A 16,202-nucleotide genomic window follows, 5' to 3' on the forward strand; every position below is an offset into this window, starting at 1 on the left:
AAACTGCTCAAGATAGTTAAGACCAAAGCAGACTGTGAAGAACTTCAAAAAGATCTCACAAAACTAAGTGATTGGGCAACAAAATGGCAAATGAAATTTAATGTGGATAAATGTAAAGTAATGCACATTGGAATAACCCCAACTATATATACACAATATGATGGGGGCTAATTTAGCTACAACAAGTCAGGAAAAAGATCTTGGAGTTATCGTGGCTAGTTCTCTGAAGATGTCCACGCAGTGTGCAGAGGTGGTCAAAAAAGCCAACAGGATGTTAGGAATCATTAAAAAGGGGATAGAGAATAAGCCGGAGAATATATTATTGCCCTTATATAAATCAATGGTACGCCCGCATCTTGAATACTGAGTAGAGATGTGGTCTCCTCATCTCAAAAAAGATATACTGGCACTAGAAAAGGTTCAGAGAAGGGCAACTAAAATGATTAGGGGTTTGGAGAGGGTCCCATATGAGGAGAGATTAAAGAGGCTAGGACTTTTCAGCTTGGAAAAGAGGAGACTAAGGGGGGGATATGATAGAGGTATGTAAAATTATGAGTGATGTGGAGAAAGTAGATAAGGAAAAGTTATTTACTTATTCCCATAATACAAGAACTAGGGGTCACCAAATGAAATTAATAGGCAGCAGGTTTAAAACAAATAAAAGGAAGTTCTTCTTCACACAGCGCACAGTCAACTTGTGGAACTCCTTACCTGAGGAGGTTGTGAAGGCTAGGACTATAACAGCATTTAAAAGAGAACTGGATAAATTCATGGAGGTTAAGTCCATTAATGGCTATTAGCCAGGATGGGTACGGAATGGTGTCCCTATACTGTTTGTCAGAGGATGGAGATGGATGGCAGGAGAGAGATCACTTGATCATTACCTGTTAGGTTCACTCCCTCTGGGGAACCTGGCATTGGCCACTGTCGGTAGACAGGATACTGGGCTAGATGCACCTTTGGTCTGACCCAGTATGGCCGTTCTTATATTCTTATGGACTACTCGCATACTTAAAGCCTGTGCTTGAGTGCTTTGCTGGATCAGGGCCTAAGCTACTAAAGACTCGATGCAAATTTACCCCCTTTTAGGGTGTTTTTTTAATTGCAAATATTAAGACAATAATTATAATAACTCAATAATGTAAATTGAAGTGCCTAGGAAATAGGTTTAAAACAACAGAGCAAAATGGAGTGCAAATTACAATATGTAAAGCTGGGTATTATTAAACTTTCTTGTCCATGCGCAAAACATTGGTCTTCTCTGTTATGTTAAGAGAAAGGCGTTTACTTAAGAGAGAAAGATCTATAAATGCTAATTATAAACCAAAAAAGGACACTGAGTATTCCACACAAGAGTATTCAGAATGAGTGACTAAAGAAAATTAACAAATTAATAATAAAATGTCATGTAAATACTGCAAGACACTTTTAGTAGGCTGTAACTGAATTATATGACACTAAGGGTAAGTCTACACTGCAGATGGGAGCATGCGTCCCAGCAGATAGACAAATGCTACTCAAGTTAGTCTCTAAAAATAGCAGTGGGGCCACGGCAGCATGGGCTAGCTGCCCAAATACAATCACCCCAGACCCCCTGGGTATGTACTCAGGTGGCTAGCCCAAACCACCTCCTGTGCTACTGGGTCCACACTACTATTTTTAGCGTGCTAACTAGAGCAGAGCTAGCGTGTGTCTCTCTATTAGTTCTGGAAAACACGCTCGCAGCTGCAGTGCAGCTACACACATACATACGTACTCTATGTAAAGCAAACATAGATCATGCTCTATCTATAACTTGTGAGAAATTATCAAAAGTTTTAGTAGTTAAGAAATAACTAATGAAATGTTTTTGACACAATGAATGCCTACATGCATATGTATTACACACAAGGCAACTAAATTAAAAAGAAAAGTATTGAGGCTGCAAAGTCAAGCACTCAATACTCCTGGGGGAATTCTGCGCCAAAAAATGCAAAATTCTGCACCAAAAAATGCAAAATTCTGCACATTTTATTTGTTAAAATAATGCAATATAATCACATCAGTTCCACTTATTTTGGTAATTTATTTAAATTACCATACAGAAAAAAAAATCACAATAACTGTTCAGCATTTCCTAAACACATGAAAGTTAAATTACAAATACTTGGTAACCAAGACCCTGAATTCCAGTTATAATCCTGAATTTTCATTTAAATTGCATTACTTTTATTTTGGTGTTCTGTAAAGTAGAATGTCACTTTAAATTGCTCAGACTTCCACACAAGAAAGTCGTACAGTTTTGCTAATCATTGTCCTGCATTTTTTTTAATGGATAAGTAAAATAGATCCTGAGCTGTAATCTAACCCAATTGTGCCTCTCTGGCAAAGGAAAAAAAGCAAGAAAGCACTTTGACCTTCCTAGCTGAGGATTACATTACTGTCATTTAAAATAAATCTCCTTTACACCACTCTGGCAAGGTAAAGGAGCCTTAATTGACTAAGAATGGGAACATTAGCAGCAGAGGTGAAAGAAAGCCGGTCCGGTATGGCGTACCGGCAAGAGCCAGTACGCCGTGCTGGACTGGACTGGCTTCCCCAGGCTGGCGATTTAAAGGGCCCGGGGCTCCTTGCAGTGGCTGGAGCCCCGGGCCCTTTAAATCGCCTCCCGAGCCCTGCTGCCGGAGCCCTGGGTTAGCAGCAGTAGGGCTCCGGCGGTGATTTAAAGGGCCCGGGGCTCCGACTGCTGTGGGGACCCCTGGGTATATAAAGGCCCCGCTTCTTCTGGTTGAGGCCACGCCCCTGCTCAGGACTCCAGAGTACCGGTAAATCCTTTAAGTTACTTTCACCCCGATTAGCAGCCTGCCTGTTTAGTTGTTACATTTTTGCTCTGCCTGAGGGACAGAGCCTGCTTCACACAACCCTATGTCTCCAAGCCCAGGATGCAGCAACAGCAACGAGAGGGACACAGTGAGTCTCTCTCACCCATTCGCACACAGACAGGTGCTCAACCCCACCCCCTTAATGTCTCTCCATGGACTCATGCCCAGCATCCCTCCTCTCCCCTGCGGTGATCTGCTCTCTGCTGCCAGCTGCTCCCAGCAGACGTGCCTGGGCTGCTGCTGAAGGGGCGTGTATTCCCCACAGATTTCTTTGCTGTCCCATTTTTCTGCGGGGGAGCCAAGAAATGAATTCTGCACCCCCGCAAGGCGCAGAATTCCCCCAGAAGTAACTCAAAAGTTATGACAGACCAGAATTAAGGTTGCCTGTGCTACTTTAGTTCAGTCTCCTTATGCATACATATTATCATACATCATTTAGTTATATTATTACAGTTTTTCCCCTGCTTCATTCAGTGTACAGAATAAGGGGTGCTCACTCAGTGAGCTGCTATTCAGTATTTGTTTTCTCCTTGTTGAACAACATGTGCTCCCAAGACTGAATTACTGCATACTATTCATACTCTGCTTTGAAGAAATTGTTATTAATTTCCCCCTGAGTTTTTCTATGGCGCTCATCACTACAGTATTCGAGTGCTTCAAACATTAATTTATTTTTACAACACCCCATCTCAGCACCTGGCAGGATTGGGAGCTACAGTTTGTTAAGCAAATATTACTGATGAGCCCAAACAAATCAAATGGGTAACAAAACTTATTGTTCAACTAATAATATGAGTAGTTTATCAGGAATAACTTTATTGATAACCATCTTAATTATGCTGGTCTGAGAGACGGAGAAAAAACCTTCTAAAAACAGAAGATAAGTTATTTGCTTTTTGTTGATGAAAGTAAGAAAAAAATTTGTTGATGTACCCATATGCTTTCCTCTAGCCATAAAATATAAAACTACTTTAATTTTGAATTTCTGGTGACGAATTAATTGTTTTGCCTTTGTACTACTGGAACACTTAAAATAGTATAAAATAAAATTGTTGATTAAACATTACTTTTTATATAACATGGAGGAAGTGAGGAAGAGAAAGCAATACTACCATTAATTTTAACTAAATATCTAACTCACCAATTTTTTCATCCAAAACCATAATTTTCTCCTGGGTAAGTTGTAATTCATATTTTTTTTTAGCAAGATGTCGCTGCGTCTCTGAAAGACTCTGTTCTGTCTTTTCATTTAATAAGCTGTAGAAGTATTAAGAGTGACAGCTTTAATGCAAACGTATATTAATATGGCTTTTCTCACATTCTGTAATGTCACCACAACTGCCAAAGTTAAGTAAATCAGCATTTCTTGAGATATTTCAAGTAATCTCGGATATTGCACCAACATTTATCTTAGTCTATCTTTAATTATGAACGCTGGTCTATTCCTGTGAAGAATCCCACAGAATTAGAGGTGTTTTGAGAGACTGGACAGCTCAAAGGATTAGAATAAGATAAAAAAAGCTTTTAATCAACTATAAGCTCTGATTAGAAAATGCCTAAGACTGGGATGGGCAAAGTTACAAACTGTTATAAATCATGACTGAGATGCACTGATAGAGCTAGATCAGGGATAGGCAACCTATGGCACGCGTGCCGAAGGCGGCACGAAAGCTGATTTTCAGTGGCACTCACACTGCCCGGGTCCTGGCCACCGGTCTGGGGGGCTCTGCATTTTAATTTAATTTTAAATGAAGCTTCTTAAACATTTTAAAAACCTTATTTACTTTACATACAACAATAGGTTAGTTATATATTATAGACTTATAGAAAGAGACCTTCTAAAAATATTAAAATGTATTACTGGCATGCGAAACCTTAAATTAGAGTGAATAAATGAAGACTCAGCACACCACTTCTGAAAGGTTGCCGACCCCTGAGCTAGATAGTGAAGCTTATACCTGCTCATACTGTGCTTTGGAACTGGAAAGAGCTATTAGTGCTACTTTGAAGGTATAACAAGAACAATCTTAAAAATAATTGAAATTAAGATAAACAACACAGATTTTTTTTTTATGGTGCTCATGAAGCTGAGATACTAACAGGAAGTAGCAGTAACTTTAGAGCAGGGTTTCTCAGATGTTTTCATAATATTGGGCCACATCTTAAAAGAGAGAGAGTGTATCATGGGCCAGCCCCACTCGCATTCACAGTTCTGTGGAGCAGCTCTCCTGTCCATCACAGATCTATATGTAACAGTGCAACATTCACATGGCAACTACAGCAATTACTTGTAAGTAACAGTAGACATGTATCTGAAGTATGTTTAAGGGGAGTAGATTTTTTACCGTCTTGGAAAAGAATCACAAGATCTTTCCTTCCAATGTGTTCCCCTCGCTCCTGTACATGCTTCTGTGCCACCTTGTCCTCTTCTTCCCCAATTCTCTGCACATGCTTCCTTTTTGTTGATCTTTCTCCCTTGCCACCTGATTCCCCTCTTCCCTCCTGCACATGCTGCCTAAATTGCCTTCTTCCCTGTAGTCCTCTCCTGAGGGTGGCTCATGGCTCTTGTCCCACTAGTGGCTCTTAGTAGTGGCTAGAAGTTTCAGTCAGGCTGGTAGCTCCAGTCCTTGAAAGAAGCTCCAATATCATTTCCTCCTCTTGGAGCCTCTCTCAAGGACAGAGAGAGGACAGCTTGAGGAGGCTGAAACCTGGCTATTACATGAAATGTATGTTTGTTTCTGTATTTACTTCAATTTATAGAAGTAAAGAAAGGTCTTAAGGGAGTTACAAAACTTAAATATAAAATTAGCTGCTGGCAATATCCAACAAAATGTAACCCTTAAACACTCCTAGAAAAATCCCTAACCCCACATAAACCTCAATCCCCATCAAATTTCACCTTTTGCAAAAGCCAGAGAAAATAGATATGCCTTGCAGCATGCTCTGAAGGTCAACAAACCTAGGCTATATCAGACCAAGGTGAAGGCTGGGGAAGGGAGGAGAGCTGATTACAAATCTGAGGGCCCCTCATGAGAACAGTCTGTCACAAGCTCCTTCTCCTTTAAACAAACAGAATAGCTTTGACAAAACAGTGGATATATGCTTATTTTATAATTGCAGTAGTTTTTATGTATATGCTTTTATTTACCTTAGTGAAGCACATTCTGCTTTTTGTCTGCTGAGCTCACTTTCTGAATCCAGTGCCCTTCTTGCCAATATTTTCATCTCCATTTCCACAGAATCTATGGTCTCTTTCATCAGTGCTATCTTTGATATTTGTTCCAAACGTTCACTGTCAAGCTATAGGAGTAAAATGACTAGACATTAAGAACTGCCGGGAAAAAAATAGTTACTAACCTTCTTGTAACTGTTGTTCTTCGAGATGTGTTGCTCATGTCCATTCCAATTAGTTGTGTGTGCGCACGCGTGCACGACAGACGGAAGATTTCCCCCCTAGTATTATCCGTAGGGTTGGCCTGGACACCCCCTGGGGTCATGCCTTCATGGCGCTCGATATAGGGCCCTGCCAACCTGCCACCCTCTCAGTTCCTTCTTGCCTGCTACTCTGACAGAAGGGTAAGAAGGTGGGGATTGGAATGGACATGAGCAACACCTCTCAAAGAACAACTTTTATGAGAAGGTAACTGTTTTTTCTTCTTCGAGTGACTGCTCATGTCAATTCCAATTAGGTGATTCCCAAGCCTAAATTTGGAGGCAGGGTCGGAGCTTAAATGTTCGCTGACTGCAGCACTGCTTACCAAAGGCTGCATCGTCTCTGGCCTGCTGGGTAATGGCATAATGCGATATGAATGTATGAACAGAGGATCACGTCGCCACTCTGCACATTTTCTGGGTTGGAACGTGTGCCAGGAACGCTGCTGATGAAGCCTGTGCCCTGGTGGAGTGTGCTGTGAGCGGAGGCGCAGGTACCTTCACCAGGTCGTGGCATTCCCAGATGCAGGACGTGATCCATGACAAAATCCTTTGGGAGGAGACTGGAAGCCCTTTCATTCTGTCTGCTACCACGATGAACAACTGAACGGACTTCCGGAATGATTTGGTTTGCTCAATGTAAAAGACTAATGCCCGGCGAACGTCTAGCAAGTGAAGTCTTCGTTCCCTACTGCTTGTGTGCAGTTTAGGGTAGAAAACTGTGAGAGAAATGTCCTGGTTGACTTGAAACTGGGAAACAACCCTAGGGAGGAATGCTGGCTGGGGTCTGAGCTGAACCATGTCCTTGTAGAACACGGTGTAAGGAGGCTCTGATGTTAAGGCCTTGAGCGCTCCTGGCTGAGGTTATAACTACCAGAAACACCACCTTGTACGAGAGGTAAAGCAGAGAGCATGTTGCCAGCAGTTCTAAGGGCGGCACCAGATTGAGGTTCCAGGCCGGGACCGGCTGTCGGACATGCGGATATAGCCTGTCGAGACCTTTCAGGAAATGGTTGACCATAGGGTTGGCAAAGCCCGACCAGCCCTTTCCACCTGGATGGAAGGCAGAGATGGAGGCCAAGTGAACCTTTATTGACGACATGGACAGCCCCTTCTGCTTAAGATGGAGAAGGTAGTCTAGTATAAGGGAAATAGACATGAGCGTCGGAGACAGATGGTGTTGCACTGACCAGATTGAAAATCTCTTCCATTTGGCCAGGTAGGTAGCCCTAGTGGAGGGTTTCCTATTGCCAAGGAGGATTTCTATGACCGGGTCCGAACAGAAGAGCTCCATCGGGTTCAAGCCATGGAGCTACCACACCGTGAGGTGCAATGACTTGAGGTTCGGGTGCTGGAGACGGCCATGATCCTGAGTTATCAAGTCTGGGAAGAGGGGCAACGTGATTAGGGCTTCCACGGACATTTCCAGGAGAGATATGTACCAATGTTGATGGGGCCAGGCTGGGTCTATCACTATCACTGAGGCCTCTGAACTTTGAGGAGCACCTTGTGAACGAGAGGGAAGGGAGGAAACGCGTAGAGGAGGTGGTCCCCCCAAGGAAGGTGGAATGCATCCATGATGGAGCCTGGGCTGTGATTCAGGAAGGAGCAAAACTGCTGGCACTTCCTGTTGCGTTGCATGGGATGAAAAGGTAAGGCAGGATGGATCCAGTCTTTGTACTGGTGCGCGGTTCTCGTTCGCACCTTCAAAGGGCCTGCTTCTGGCCTGATGAGGGTTTCAACTGGCCAGAGCCCTGACCAAACGAGGGATGAGGTCTCTTCCTGGAGTTCCTATTTGTCCTCTGCAAGCTCTCCTGCCTATTCTGCGGGAGCTGAGGCCTAAAAATGTTTCTGCTGTGTGGCGGGAGTGAGAGTACACCTTTCTCCCGAAAAGGTCCAATTTTTTGGCCTCTCAATTTTTTGCGGAGGGCCCCTGGTATCCCTGGTGCTCGCAGTGGTTGGCCGCATCCACTACCAGGGAATCCGGCAGGGTGTGTGTATAAAGATGTTAAACCCCCTTGGAGGGGACAAAATACCTCCGCTCATCTCTTAGCGGTAGGAGGCAAAGAGGCCAGGGTCTGCCACAGGGTCTTAGTGACTTCACTGATAGTCTTTATCAGTGGCAGCGCAATACGGGATGGTCCAGGAGGGGAAAGGATATCCACCATAGGGTTGCATCCTCCACCACTTCCTCTGTCTTGATGTTAAGGTTCTGGGCCACCTGTCTCAGCAGCTGTTGTAGAACCCTGCTGTCCTCCAAGGCCGGAGCAGTCGATGTGCCAACCACTGCCTTGTCCGGGGAGGAAGAGGACGAGAGACTGACTGGAGCCAGAGCCTGCTCTCTCCCGTTAGCCCCTCTGGGGTCCCAAAGAGCGAGGATCTCTGGTACTGAAGCCGACGGGAAGGTTCCTGGAGCCAAGAGCGTCGGTGCCGGTGCCTCAGATGGTATCAGTGCTGGAACAGTCAATGCTGGTATCATGATCAGCTGCATTACCATTGATGTCCCTGGTGCTGAAGGTGTCTGCGGCAGCCCAAAGGATTCTGAGACTACCAACACTGACCTGGATCCCTGGCTCTGGTGATAGGCCCAGGGTGTCCAGAAGGGCCACTGAGGTAGGGCTTGCCACTGACTCGGCCACGGTGCCAGGTAAGGCTGATGGTCTCTGCGGGATGGGGACCTACTGCTCCTACTGGAGCATGATAACTCTGCTTCCGACTCTGAAGTCTCCAACTGGGACAACCACGGAGGTGCAAAACCCCTTGGTGCTGGGGATCGATACCGCGAGCTGTGGGACCGGTACACACAAGCGGCAGGTGCCAGAGAGCAGTACGCCAGGGATGGTGCACATAGACCCATCATCGCCAGCTTGCCCATTGATTGCACCAGGGCCCGAACCAGTGCCAGCGACCTCTCCCACCTTGGAGGGGAGGTTGGCGCCATAAGTGCCAAGAGACCCGACACAGCTTCAAACGCCTCCAGTGTGGAGGGGAGCTGCAGGTCTTCATTGTGGCGGGCTGGCAAGTGATGGGGGTCCGGACATGACTGAACCCCCGCTGGGGCAGGAGTCGACAAAACCCATGGCGGTTGAGCCGCCTGGTCCTTAGGCCTGGCTGGAGAACGACCTCTGTCAGGTTTCTTCTTCTGAGGTACCGGGGATTGTGACCGGTGCCTCACGAAGGTCTGTGGCATGGCTCTGTGCATGGAGCTATGGTGGTGCTGAGGGTCTCTGGAAGAGTCCTTCCTTGGCACCGGCTCACGGGTCGAGGGTGCCGGCGCACTGCATACCAAAGAGGAGGTGCTTGGGGCTGGCTCCAGAGCGCTAGGGTTTGACTGGGGTCAAAGAGCTGCCTCCATGAGTAAAATACGGAAGCGCTGATCCCGGTCTTTTAGACGGGAGAGGTCCTAAGACAGAACCCTCTGCAAATTTTGCAGCGCTCCCTGAGATAACCCTCGCCGAGAGACATCAAGCACAGAGTGTGCGGATCGCTTCTGGGCAGACCTGCAGCAGTCTATACATGCCTTGAAGCCTGGGGACCGAGGCATGCCCCGGTGCTGGGGGATCGTAGTGGGGGGAGAACCCCCAAAGGAAACTTAAGAAACTACCACTAACTACTAATAACTAACTACGACTATATACAATGGAGAGAAAGGACACTGCCAAGAAAACGTGCTTGCCAAGGCAAAAGCTACGGGACGTTCCAGCTAGCCATCACTGGCAGCAAGAAGGAACTGAGGGGGTGGCGGGTTGGCAGGGCCCTATATCCAGCGCCAAGAAGGCGCAACCCCAGGGGGTGCCCAGGCCGATCCTACTGATACTGCTAGGGGAAAAATCTTCAGGCTGTTGTGCACGCGGCACGCGCACACCTAATTGGAATTGACATTAGCAATCACTCAAAAAAGAATATGTCTTATATCGAATATTTCTTCTGCTAGTTCAAATTCTACTCTGATTTGTACTGTAAATCTTTTATTTGAAAGGCAGATCTCCATAGCATCTTCTGTGCTCAGGGCCTGATTCAAAGCCCACTGATCAATGGAAAGAAATTGGAGTGTGCGTCTCATCTTTCTTGTAGTATATCTATGTATCTGACATAGAGCAGCACTGGCAAAACTATACTATTTGCCTGAGACAGATGATAGAAAGAAAGTGAGAGTTACTGGGTCATATTTTTCAGCTCTAGTAGTAGGTTGCCCCGCTAGTGGAAATCTTGGTTTGGTGCTTATGCCCAACCATAAAAGTCATATGGTGCCTAAAAGAATTAAAAATCACAGAGTTGGATGATATAGCACAAGGTATTGTAACATGATGATGATGATGATGATGATAATAATAATAATGAGTGAAAGAATCACAGTGCAGTAAAATCACTGCATCAAAAATGTAAGACATAGCTCTCTCCTGAGCAAAGACACCCAGATAGATTACTGTAGAGCATAAGGCTCCAATTTAAGTTTTATTAAGCTATCCCTGTAGTTCCCTCAGTTCTGTAGTCCAGAAACAAAGAATAATTCCAGAATCTCAATCCCTGCAAACCACCATTAAAATCAGATCACTTCAAAAAGATAACAGGTTGATTAGTAAAAAGTTTCAGCTTAATATTCAAAGAAATCACCTGCTCTAATCTATTTAAAGATTTAACACTGTAAGAAAAAAAAAAAACCTATACAAATTCTCCACCTTCTTCTCTCTCCTAGTTTACTGATTCACTACGTTACTCTAATCAATGGTCAAACCATTTGAGAGCAAATCAATAGGACTCCTGTACATTCAGCAACTTTCTCAACATTAAAATCACAAGACCTGAATATTGAAGTACCAGCCTCCATATTTATCAAGTGAGTTGCAGAAAGAAAAGGGTGTCTATTAACCAAGGGGATTCCCAAGAGAATGAAGAGTACAGAACAACTATTTAAACTTGTAAATCAGGGCTTAAATTCTCAACAATTATTTTCCAGAGCCCCCTCCCCCACCACCAGGGCTCCTGCGGGTCTGAAGCCCCGAGCCACAAGGCTCCCGCGGGTTTGAAAATATTTACCAGAGCTCCGCTGTGGTGGGCTCTGGATGAATTTAAGCCCTGCTTGTAAGTAAATGTTCAGTTACTGGTATATTAGAATCTCACTTTGAGAGCAATACAAGCTTCCATTACATTCTTCAATGTGGATGAACTCAAGTTTTTACTTCAAACACTATAATCTCTGAAACGATATATTTAATATGTACATTTTCTTTATTAATGTTTTTCTTTTATAAATTAAGGACTCAATCCAGCAAACATTTTACTCATCTGAACAATCAAATTGACTTAAATGGGACTATTCAGGCATGTACAGTTACTCATATGTGCATTTTGAAAAACGGGCCCTAAAACTATACCCGCAGATCTTTAACCACAAATGTCACCTTTATGACATTAATAACAATTCTATATGTAAACAAGACATATTTTCCTTACATCTTGAACTGTTGATTCCAGCTCTTCAATTCTCTGTTCCAGGTGAGCCCTCTCATTAAATGCAGTCTCCTGGGCAATCTGTTTCAAACAATAACAAAAAATACATACAAAACGTTACTTTTAAAGTTCATTGCATACATTTAGTTTAACCACATATTGGATACCACATTGCAAACTTAACTATACTACGATGCTATAACAAGCTGGGATAAAAATCAAACCTTTAACCTCTCCCTGAGGCTATCTCGTTCTGTGGTCATCCTTCGGAAGTCAGAAAGAGCTGTATCCCTTTCTGTCTCCACACGCCTTAAGATAGCCTGGGCTGTCACAGTCGTTTTAGGAATCTTGGGGGATTTGATAACATCTCGGCGAAGTCGGGATATTTCTTCCTGTGCCTGTTATTTTTAAACACATGTGAAATGTGAAACAGATAATGTAATGTATTATGGACTACATATTTTACAAATAAGGCTTGTCAAAAATTTTCCATCAAAACTTTAACAGAAAATTGGATTTTTCACTGAATGTTTTTGCAAAAAAAAGTCTGCTTTCTGCAGAAAATTGAGATTTTTTCCATTGAAAAACGAAGCACCTGAACATTCCAATGCTGCATCACCTGCTCTCATCAAGAAAGACTATGGTGCATCATGGGAGATATAGTCTGAACTGGAAGCTTGGCCTATAGAAGAAAATAGAAGCATGAGGCACCAAAACTACAACTCCCATAAGATGCTGCAGTGGCATGTCCAAATCAAACTATTTACATTATTGGCAGAAATATTTCAGTTTTGGATTTTTCAAAAAGTCAACATTTTCACAAAAAATTCTGACCAACTTTAATCACAAGACATGTGACTAGTGATATAAGTGCACCTCAGCAACGTTGTGGGTAATGAGGTCAAAGTCTGAATGCAATGACTCATGTATATATTCTTCGATTCAGGAAAGCATCCTTATTCAGGACAGCATTTATGAATGAGCTTAAATTGAAGTCAAGGGGACTTAAACACCTGCCTAAGTGCCATCCCGAAAAGGGATAAACCTCAACCATAGAATCTTCCAGAGTAGATGAGACCTGAATTTCTAATGCAAGTACAAGACTAAAATATTTTTTCCTTTAAAGTGTTTCAAATATTTTTCCACTATCTTTCTTGCTCCTGTGAATACAATTACCTGATCATAAAGAATGATGATTTTGTCTCTCTCAGCTGTTAGAACCTTGATGTTACCCTGAATTTCTGCCATGTGGCGCTCATATTTTTCCAGCATTGACTTAAGTTCTTCACGTTCTCTGAATATTTTCATAACTTCTGGATCTAAACTCATTCCCTTAAAGAATGTCAAAAAAGTTTAATGATGAGAAACAAATTTGCACACATTTCCTAGTACTTTAGGTTTTGAAACTACTACTATACACACACAATATAGAAAGCCCAGCCCTGAACAGATTCAACACAATCAAAACTAGATGCATATGCATTTTTATCAATGTTATATACTAAATACAAACACTAAATGGAGATTGGAAATCTTTCATGTGCAAAAACTCAGTCTTAATCTGACTCAGTATTCTCTACTCACTTTATATCATGGAACTAAAGGGTTTGATTCACCTTGTTTTGGGCTAGTAATTGCCTAACTATCATAAAACTATTTTTATTAAACACCTTATGAAGTATTTAAATGTAATCACAGTAAGCCTTAAGAAGTGTTTAAGGAGATGTAAATCTAGAACAAGGCAGTGTTTAGCTACGTGTGAATTGCCGGAGGTTGCCATCCATTTTCATAACTAATAGACTATCTTATTACTGAACGTGGATTTGGAGCCACATCCTGTGTTAGGGATTTCAGTACAAAATAAATGCATGACTGCTATACTATAATGTATTCCAAGCTTACCTGGATAGGTGAAGAATGTTTTGAAATGCTGCTACGAGTGGGGCTGTGCTTAGGACTTGAAGATGTGTTTCGAAACATCTTCCTCAAATTCTCAGCTTCACTTTTATAATAATCTCTGTCCTCCTCCAATGTCTTGATAAAGGTATCAAGTCTTGAAGGAGACTTCCCTAGTGTTTTTTCAGATTCTGTTTCTAAAATAACCTTTTAAGTGCCAAAACAAAAAATGTGTTCATTGAAATATAACATTTTAAAATGTAATGCACTTATATTTCAACACAAAGTGGATAAACATACTCTTCAAAATATTAAAGTGAAGTAACTGCTTGAGGATATTGGCACTTTCACATTTTGAAACATTTTCCCAACTATGAGTATGTAATTCTACAGTTGATCTAATAGGATGTTCAGTTATTTAGTTTCTTCCATCTTAACTACTTTTCCTTTTACAAGAGTTCTCCTTGAAACTTTCAGCATCTTAAATATAACAAAGATTGTGTACTTAGATGGCAACTTGAGAATGTTTCCTGCTTAAAAGGTAATCCTGAGCTAAATAAACTCCAAGACAAAATGGGGAAGTGATGATTAACCCTTGATACATTACCACCAAGTTAACAGGAAGCACCATTAAAGTACTGACCTATATAGCAGTGTCTAATTATTATATTATAACTAGGGCTGTCGAGTGATTAAAAAAAATTAATCACAATTAATCACGCGATTAAAAAAATTAACTCGATTAAACAATAATAGAATACCATTTATTTAAATATTTTGGATGTTTTCTACATTTTCAAATATATTGATTTCATTTGCAACACAGAATACAAAGTGTACAGTGCTCACTTTATATTTATTTCTGATTACAAATATTTGCACTGTAAAAAACAAAAGAAATAGTATTTTTCAATTCACCTAATACAAGTACTGTAGTGCAATCTCTTTATCATGAAAGTTGAACTTACAATGTAGAATTATGTACAAAAAATAACTGCATTCAAAAATAAAACAATGTAAAACTTTAGAGCCTACAAGTCCACTCAGTCCTATATTTTGTTCAGCCAATCGCTCAGACAAACAATGTTTACATTTGCAGGAAATAATGCTGCCCGCTTCTTGTTCACAATGTCACCTGAAAGTGAGAACAGGCATTCGCACGGCACTGTTCTAGCAGGCGTCGCAAGATAGTTACATGCCAGATGCACTAAAGATTCATATGTTCCTTCATGTTTCAATCATCATTCCAGAGGACACGCGTCCATGCTGATGACAGGTTCTGCTTGATAACAATCCAAAGCAGTGCGGACCGATGCATGTTCATTTTGATCCTCTGAGTCAGATGCCACCAGCAGAAGGTTGATTTTCTTTTTTGGTGGTTCGGGTTCTGTAGTTTCCACATTGGAGTGTTGATCTTTTAAGACTTCTGAAAGCATGCTCCACACTTCGTCCCTCTCAAATTTTGGAAGGCACTTCAGATTCTTAAACCTTGGGTCGGTTAGAAATCTCACATTGGTTTTGCAAACCTGCAGCGAAAGTGTTCTTAAAACGAACATGTGCTGAGTCATCATCCGAGACTACTACAACATGAAATATATGGCAGAATGTGGGTAAAACAGAGCCGGAGACATACAGTTCTCCCCCAAGGAGTTCAGTCACAAATTTAATTAACACATTTTTTTTAACTAGCATCATCAGCATGGAAGTATGTCCTCTGGAATGGTAGCCAAAATATGAAGGGGCATACAAATGTTTAGCATATTTGGCATGTAAATACCTTGCAATGTCAGCTACAAAAGTCCCATGTAAATGCCTGTTCTCACTTTCTGGTGACATTGTAAATAAGAAGCGGGCAGCATTATCTTCCATAAACATAAACAAACTTGTTTGCCCTAGCGATTGGCTGAACAAGAAGTAGGACTGAGCGGACTTGCAGGCTCTAAAGTTTTGCTTTGTTTTGTTTTTGAGTGCAGTTATGTAACAAACAAACAAAAAAAATTGACATTTGTAAGTTGCACTTTCACAACAAAGAGATTGCACTACAGTATTTGTATGAGGTGAATTGAAAAATACTATTTCTTTTACCATTTTTACAGTGCAAATATTTGTAATCAAAAATAATAATATAAAGTGATCAGTGTACACTTTGTATTCTGTGTTGTAACAGAAATCAATATATTTGAAAATGTAGAAAGACATCCAAAAATATTTAATAAATTTCAATTGGTATTCTATTGTTTAACAATGAGATTAAAACTGCAATTAATCACAATTAATTTTTTGAGTTAATCGCGGAAGTTAACTGCAATTAATCAACAGCCCTAATTATTACTACTACTACTAGGAAAAACATGAGGTGGTCATATCTGGTGTTGGTAATGGATGGTGAATTTTGAGGATGGTAGTAAACTGAAGTGTAGGTAACTATGTTAATTAAAGGTCATCTGCAAAGAAAAAAAACGGTGTGGGTTTTTTTAGATGTGTAAAGAAGATCTACCCATATTTTTCTGCTTGTTTTTTTACTTTAAAAATGCCAGGAATGTCAAGTAACATCTTCCACCT

General features: G+C 41.7%; 1 protein-coding gene across 1 annotated transcript in view; it reads right to left on the reverse strand.

Moving 5' to 3' along the window:
• The window catches only part of TSGA10 (testis specific 10), a 58,755-nt gene that overhangs the window by 28,277 nt on the left and 14,276 nt on the right, over positions 1-16,202 (reverse strand). The window contains exons 5-10 of the mRNA XM_065418360.1: positions 13,647-13,847; positions 12,921-13,076; positions 11,969-12,142; positions 11,748-11,825; positions 6,010-6,161; positions 4,003-4,118 (exon numbers count right to left, since the gene is read on the reverse strand). Of these exons, the coding sequence (XP_065274432.1) occupies positions 4,003-4,118; positions 6,010-6,161; positions 11,748-11,825; positions 11,969-12,142; positions 12,921-13,076; positions 13,647-13,847 (877 nt within the window). The remainder of the gene's footprint in view (positions 1-4,002; positions 4,119-6,009; positions 6,162-11,747; positions 11,826-11,968; positions 12,143-12,920; positions 13,077-13,646; positions 13,848-16,202) is intronic.

The sequence above is a fragment of the Emys orbicularis genome, chromosome 1 (assembly GCF_028017835.1).
Source record: "Emys orbicularis isolate rEmyOrb1 chromosome 1, rEmyOrb1.hap1, whole genome shotgun sequence".
In the NCBI taxonomy this organism is placed as follows: domain Eukaryota; kingdom Metazoa; phylum Chordata; order Testudines; family Emydidae; genus Emys; species Emys orbicularis.